Below are 7761 nucleotides of genomic sequence, written 5' to 3'. Positions count from 1 at the left end.
AAAACTATTGTGATCCCCTATACTTGTGGGTTATCAGTATGAGATAGTCCTTGGTTGATTTATAGAATGCTCATTGCACTTCACTTATATTTTGTTGAGTATGGCTTTATAGAATGCTTCATGTGCTTCACTTATATCATTTGAAGTTTGGATTGCCTGTTTCTCTTCACATAGAAAACCGCCATTTGTAGAATGTTCTTTTGCTTCACTTATATTTGTTAGAGCGTGGACATATCTTTTGTAGAAAGAATTAGACTCTTTTGCTTCACTTATATCTATTTAGAGAGATGACAGGAATTGGTTATTTAGATGGTTAGTCATAAAATCTTACATAAAAACTTGTAGATCATTGAATATGACTAGTAGAATGCCTGTGCGTTGCTACAGGCGTGGACGCGAGAGAAACATAGATGAACACAAGAGCATAAGTTGTGGTCATTTTTTATCTTCTCCAACAAAAGGCAGTCCCTCGGCTTTTCTATATATACCAAAATTGTGGGAAGACAGGATAATCTTGCTTATCTCTTTTCCTTTCTATTTACTCATTAGTCACTACCACAAAAAGACATGACATCATCTTCATTCTCCTTGCCTGCCTCCTAAATATATATTGGAAAACCAGTCCGTGCTCATTGGAATACCAATTGGAAATATATGTTGCCATCTAGATATATCGAAATTCTACCGGGTTGCACTGTTTTGAGCGCATTGTTGAATTCCTTAGCAAATCAGTAATTTCACTAAATGCCTTAGAGTTTTAATATTTGATGCTAACAATACGTACCTTTTCACCTGCTTTGTCTCGTAAATAATCTCGAGCATGTATACAATATATGTAAGCATTGTTGAGGAAATCATTAACTGGTAACTGCTCGGTTGGCTGGCGAGTAGGGGATTAATAGACTAATCGGCAAGTTAATTGGCCATTTAATCAATTAATCGGACGATTTATCAGTTTATCGGCTACTCGGTGACCCTATGAGTAGGGATTAATCGGCAAGTTAACTGGTTAATCGGATGAATTCTTGAACAGAGTATGTAAGCATTTATCACATATAATTCCTTTACACTGACAGGGTGCCGCACGTTGCCGAGGCGTGTGGGTCGTTCTGGTGGCGAGATGTCTTGAGCCTGTCTCATATTTACCGAGGCGTTACAGTTGTCCGTATTGGTGAGGGCTCCTCGGTGATCTTTTGGAAAGATATGTGGAAGAATGAAATCTTATCAGACTCACATCCTAGGTTGTTCTCGTTTGCTAGAAATGAAGACATTTCGGTTCAAAAACTGCTAACGGCCCCGACATTGGGCGTAAACTTCCATTTGCCGCTCTCGATCCAAGCTTGTGCTGAATTGGCTGACCTATAGAACATTACAGCCATGACCGAGCCTTCTGTTATCGTGCCAGACAGTTGGAGATGTATTTGGGGAGGTGAGGGCTTCATCTCAAGCAAGTACTACAAATTTTGCTTTCGCGAGATGCAAGTAGACTATGCATTTGGGTGGATCTGGAAATCAAAATGCAACAACAAGTGGAAAGTTTTTGCTTGGTTAATCCTAGCTGATCGGATCAACACACGTAACATGCTTCGGAGGAGAGGGATGACGCTCAAGAATAACAACTATGGGTGCCTGCTGTGCCCACACCCGCCTGAAGAAACTGTTGAGCATCTTTTCTTTACATGTCGTTTCAGTGCTGCTTGTTGGCAGAAGCTGGGCATCGTGTGGCCTCCTGTGAACAACAGACTGCATCTGCTGCATGTTGCGAAACTGAGTTGGACGGGGCCCATATTCATGGAGGTGTTCGTGGTGGCAGCTTGGGGATTGTGGATGGAGCGGAATAATAAACACTTAAGAGGGGTTGTGCCCACGATTGACTCCTGGAGGAGGAGGTTTAAGAGTGACTTCGAGTTATTAAGATATAGAACCAATAAGGAGCTTGAGCCCTTCACTCTTAATTTGGTTGCTTCAGTTTAGATCCCCCTGGTGCTCTCTTATTTACTTTTTTGTTGTTCTTTAGCTTCGTTCCTCCCCCTCCCACTCCATTTTCACCATGTAAATACTTCCTGTTTGTAGACCTTCGCCGCCAGTCGTCGCCATCTTCTCTCATGTTTCTCGCCGGATCCACGCATGCAGCAAAACATCGTCCGTGGGTTGCAGACCCCCCTCGCTGGTGATGGTCGCGGCTCTGGCAACACCAGTCGCCGGTTGCAGCTCCACTGGATGCAACTCTTGTTGCCGCCGGTTGCAGCTCGACGTCAGTCATCGCTGCTGGCATGGAGCGCCCATGGCCGCCCGTTGCCGCTTTCTATTGCACGGCCGTAGCAAATGGAGACAACAATTGCAACAAAAAAGTCAGTCACCGTCGTCGTCGGTTGTAGCTCGCGGTTGCACGCAGCAGCCATTGCATCTAGAATAGAATGGATTTACCAAAAGTCATTACCGGATGTAGCAAAAACCTACGACGCCTGTAGCAAAAAATTCATCGCCGCCGTCGCTGGTCGCAGCTCGGTTGTGATGGATGTAGCAAAACGTGATGTTGGCTATAACAAAAGGCGACACTAGTTGTAGCAAAGCCGTGATGCCAGATGTGTGTTCTAGCAAAACGTGACGCCGGTTGTAGCAAAATGTTATGCCGGTTGAAGCATGTAGCAAAAAACTGTGACATAGTTTTTTTCTAGGACCAATGCCACCCCGTCCTTGCCGTCCAGTGTGTGCCCGTGGTTGCAGGCTTGCAGCTCTGGTTGTTGCGCCCTGATAGATGGTTTACATAGCTTTGCCGGTGGTGACTCGAAGCTGTAGTTGGGCAGATGCCATGGCTGAGATCCGAGGGTTGCAGACTGCCATGGCCGTGGGGAACTAGCGAGGATACCAATTGAGGAGGGGGGTGGGAGAGGAGCTCACCATCCAAGAAGGAGAGGCGGCGTTGGGCGCCGTCGCACGCGAGCACTCGATGCCGGTGAGAGAGCTTCTGGAGGTTGCGAGAAGTGTGTGTGTGTGGGGGGGGGGGGCTGTGGAGGAGCAGAGCCTCAATGGGCTGGAGGTGGAAGAAAAGGAGGAAAAGCCGCGCGGGACCCACCATATACACGCGTCTCGCGCGGGGGTGGTTGTTTCCATGTTGCGTGAGCCAGTGTGGCGCGCGAGCCGACGGAAAGTTCGGCCTGCGCACCAGCTCCAAACTTTTACCTATAAAAAAACTACAATTTTCCTACAAAGCCTTAACTGTTTCACCCCTCTTACTCTCTCACCCCACGGCAAGTCCTCACTCACACATCTCATTCTCCCCGCACAGGTCGCGGCCGCAATATCTCCCTGCCATGGCATGTCCTTGTCACCTCCCCTCGATGCTCACCTCCGCCTCCCATTCCCTCCACCGCTATGTCACCCACCCCTCCACTCCCCGGTACAGTTATCTTATCCAGAAGAATTCGGTGAGCAGCGGGATCCAACTGTGACCTTTCAAGGACGTTTTCCGGTGTTGAGGGTGACCTCCATGCCGATTTCTATCTTAGGTGAGCCGCGTCGTTGACCTGGCCATCCCAGGCGACCTTCGCGTAAAATGGTGTCCCGTTTAGCCACGTTTGTGGCTCCTTGCCCCTGCCGGCAGCTGTCTCTCTACATCGCGATGCCTGTTTTCCAAGGTTCTCTAAGAAAAGCATTATTCCTATTGCAGCAATAAATGCCAAATCTTCCAAGGTTCTCTTTAGAGCCTCCTTTTCCTGCCCCTTTTGAGTACTCACCCACGATAAGAGATAGATATGAGAACTTATGCATCAATTGCTAAGAGCTTTGTCCCTCCCAACATAATCTACACATGAAAAGGCTATGAAAAATGTTATTGTACTACAACTTGAACTCCCGTAATATTTGAATGGAAGCAACTGAAAGAGGCAACTACTTAGATTATTAAGTTCCTTACAAAATTATTCACTACATCACTTAACTACCACATTTTAAAAAAATGTACCACCATAGTACAAATGTTAATGCATAATGGGCAGCGTCAGTGCTCATTAGTGTGTCAGATACATAATAACAAAACCCTGCAAAGAAATAGCCAAAACCGGCAATTGTTCTAGATATAACATTACATGACGTTTTTCAATAAAAAAGAGGATTTTTTAAAATGGTCATACAATGTACAATTCATAAGCAGTTCAGTGACAACTCTATTACATTAATGATTAAATAATTTTCTATTTTGAGAAGTGAGCATATAACAGGCTAATAATCTAACGTCACAAAGCTCAACTACTCGGTCAGGTTGTGAACAATACAAAGGCATATAATTTAAAAAATATGAAAAACTTGTTACAGTAGTACTATTACTTACAAATGGAAGTGTATGTTTCCTGAGCAAACTGCAACTTTCTAGAATATTTGTTTTTTGTCAATCAATGTTCAGTTTAGAATCCACAGGGAGTGTTGAATTATAGAACCATGAGGTAGCTGGCACCTGGCAGCCTGCTACCGTAAATTGGTGAACGATTTGAGCCAGCAACATAATAACATGGAAAGCAAGTATGAGATATCAGAAACTTCTTTTCCTTTGGCACAAAGCCAATACAATTCCAACCCCTGATATTAGTGAATCCTGTTGAGAATGAATAAGATGCTAAATGCAAAAGTATAATTACTTTTATATGACAGAAAATAAACCGCAAGTAGACAGTGTTGCACATAGCACAAAGTGCTTGCAATGCAAGAAATCCACCAAAAAAATGAAAAAACAAAGGAAGAAAAAAGTTTAGAAAGTTGAACCATCTCAATAAACATAGGAAGAATTATAAAGGAGAAAATTCAATAGTCAGTACAAAAGAATAGGTCTGAGTATAACATAAACAAGGTACATCCAAATTGCTAGGGAGATCATCTGCTAGACTACTCCTGCAAGGATGGCCAGCATGCTGCACCCCTTACTTCTAAACACATGAAGAACTCAACATGTATGTGCTGAATGAAAAGATCCTCATGAAAAGTTAAAATATTCGATCAAGGTTTACCTTTAACTACATCCTTCTTAAATGTCATTCTTTGCATAGAATCTTCACTCTAGCAACATTGTATCATGCATAGATCACATTTTTCATGACAAACACCCCTCACAATAGAAAATCTATATCGGAGTAGAAATTACAGGTAGCCTTGATGAGAATATACTAATGGTCAGATCGGGCTTCACCTTCATGACACTTCCAGCCTTTACCTTCATTCCTCATATTGTACATCATCTAGTGTGCTTCTGCTTTCAGCTCTCCATTCGCACCTTCCATGCAATGCAGCCATAAACACACGCAGCATGACCCTGTGACGGGTCCATAGACGTTGGTTACACTGCAAGAAAATAATGCTACATTTCAGAATTCCACATAAGTGCTAAAAATTTAGCAAAGCAGAATGAAAGTTTCCTAGGCTTTTAATCCTTGCATCATGTAACTATTGTCTTTCTATCATATGGCCTAGACAGCATTTAGGATACACACTCAGATATAAGATGTTACTGCAGGCCCAAGATCTAGTTTACTCACTTGTGAAGTGACATGAAACAAGTAGTGTTGGTTTATATGGAAGATAATTCCTTAATGATGTATATGCTACAGTGTGTGAATTATTTGCAGAATGAAATTCTTTCTGGACAAAGATTCTTGTAACTTTCTCGGAGAAAAATAATAATTATTTGCATAATGAAATTCTTTCCGGACACAAACCGTCGAGCGCATGGAGAGGGATGCCGCTTACCTCGCAGGGCAGCAGCTCTCCCAGGAGATTCCCAAACGATGAAATCCCCCTCGCAACCGGCGTGATGTTGGCCAGCATCAAACACCTCACCGTGCATATGCGAAATTCAGATAGCAGCAAAAATATCAAAATTCAGCTAGCAGTAGGAGAGCAGTGGTGTGGCACCACATCATCGCTATCTCTCTCGTTCTCCTTTTCACAGCCGGCCGAGCCATTCCTTTCTTATCTGCCTCCATCTTCTCCCCGACGACCCCACCGGCAGTGGCGAATCTAGAACATAATTACAGGGCAGGCTCGACTTCAAGGATACTGATTTTTTGGTGTCAGAAGCTATTTTATGCGCTGCACCTAACTACTATTGTGCTAATCATTGGTGGTGTTTTTTTGTGTGGAAAATTTTGAGGGTAGGCTAGAGCCTGATGAAGCCTGTTGAGTAGAATCGCCACTGCCCACCGGTGATGATCCCACCACGCCTGCTTCTTTCCCATCGTCGATTACCATAGCTGTCATATGGTGCCAGCAGTGTGCACCATTGCTACAGAGCGTCGCCTGGCGGGCTCTGAGTGGATGATGATAGCAATGTGCTTCAATATATTTCTACTGGTTACCTGCACAAGTTTGACACCTTTTAAAGTACAATCACCTTAGTACTATAATTTAAGAAGGATTAAAGGATGAGTATAAGAAATCATATCTGGATTGGTGGTAGTAAAAGAATCGCAAAAACAAGTCTGCATGGATGAAAATTATGATATAAGTACCTTACTACCATGTTCCCGAGGCCCAACATTATGTTGTCATCAGAAGTGCTTCCTAGAACAATCCTCAAGGCCAAACAATTCCTAGGGACAATATGCCTCACCTGAAGATCTATCTTCTTACTTATCAGCTGCAACCCAGGCAAGATGAACTCGTTTGCTATTGTGACCGTAACATTGTCTCTGAAACATATATCTATCAAGAAGACCCAAAAAATGTAGACAAATAGGAGCATGAGAAGCAACACACATCTTTCCGTTGGGCAGCCTCAAATGACTGATAGCTAATATGCATATCAGAATGTAGAACTCCCAAAAGTGCATTATTTAGAAATCACAACACTCCTCAAAAAAAAATCACAACACGTTAGATCATCCATGGTTTGCATAAACCCTCAAAACTTAGATGCATGTATAACCAGGCCAAAAATACAAATACCATGAATGGTTGACCGGAACTCACCATGCCCATGCTAGTACTCCTAGCCGTCTCATGCATGCATTCTACTGCTGCTAGTGCGTAGCATAACACGAACCAGAAAACCTCCCGCGCACCGCCTCCCACCATCTCCGCGGGGTCTCCCGATCGTCGGCAATCTCCACCAGCCCAGCGTGCTCCCACACCATACCCTGCACGCGCTTGCTGCGGTGCACAGGCCCGTCATGCTGCTCCGCCTCGGCCCCTTGCCCACCCTGGTCGTCTCGTCTGCAAACGTGGCGCGCGAGGTGCTGCAGCTGCAGGACCACGCATTCACCAACCGGCCCGCGCTCGCCATCCCGCGGCGGCTCCTCTACGGCTGCACAGACATCGCCTTCGCTCCCCACGGCGCCTACTGGCATGGTGTGTGCAAGATCGTCGTGCCCCACCTGCTGATCCCCGCCAGGGTGCGCGCCTACCGCGGCGTGCGCGAGGAGGTGGTCGAGCTTGTCCGGAAGGTGGAGCAGCAGGCACATGAAGGCGACGTCGTGGTGTGGTCGAGCGAGCTCCTAAGCGGCTTCTCCAAGGACGTGAACGGGCGAATCGTGCTCGGGTGTTTGAAAAAGATGCCATCGTTTAATATTTGATTCCTGTTATGTATGGAAAGTATTATTTGGAAGGATAATATTGTTTGGAAAGGATGCCATCGGTTAATAGAGTTTGGCCTTCATGTGGGGTTTATTTTGGGATTGTCTCGGTTAATAAAAAATAAAAAAATCAGTGGAAGTGGGATGGGATTGAGGGATGGCCTCTCGTTCAATGGGAGGGGGAGGGTACGAGCGAACGAAA

General features: G+C 44.9%; 1 protein-coding gene across 1 annotated transcript; it reads left to right on the top strand.

The window, feature by feature from the left end:
* Nucleotides 1–7157: 7157 nt before the first annotated feature.
* LOC125531588 (cytochrome P450 71A1-like) lies at nt 7158–7559 on the top strand. Its single transcript, XM_048695934.1, has one exon. The coding sequence runs from the start codon at nt 7158–7160 to the stop codon at nt 7557–7559; it is 402 nt and encodes a 133-aa protein (XP_048551891.1).
* Nucleotides 7560–7761: the final 202 nt, after the last annotated feature.

The sequence above is a fragment of the Triticum urartu genome, unplaced genomic scaffold, assembly GCF_003073215.2.
Source record: "Triticum urartu cultivar G1812 unplaced genomic scaffold, Tu2.1 TuUngrouped_contig_7543, whole genome shotgun sequence".
NCBI lineage: Eukaryota > Viridiplantae > Streptophyta > Magnoliopsida > Poales > Poaceae > Triticum > Triticum urartu.
This window is presented reverse-complemented; position numbering and strand designations above follow the sequence as displayed.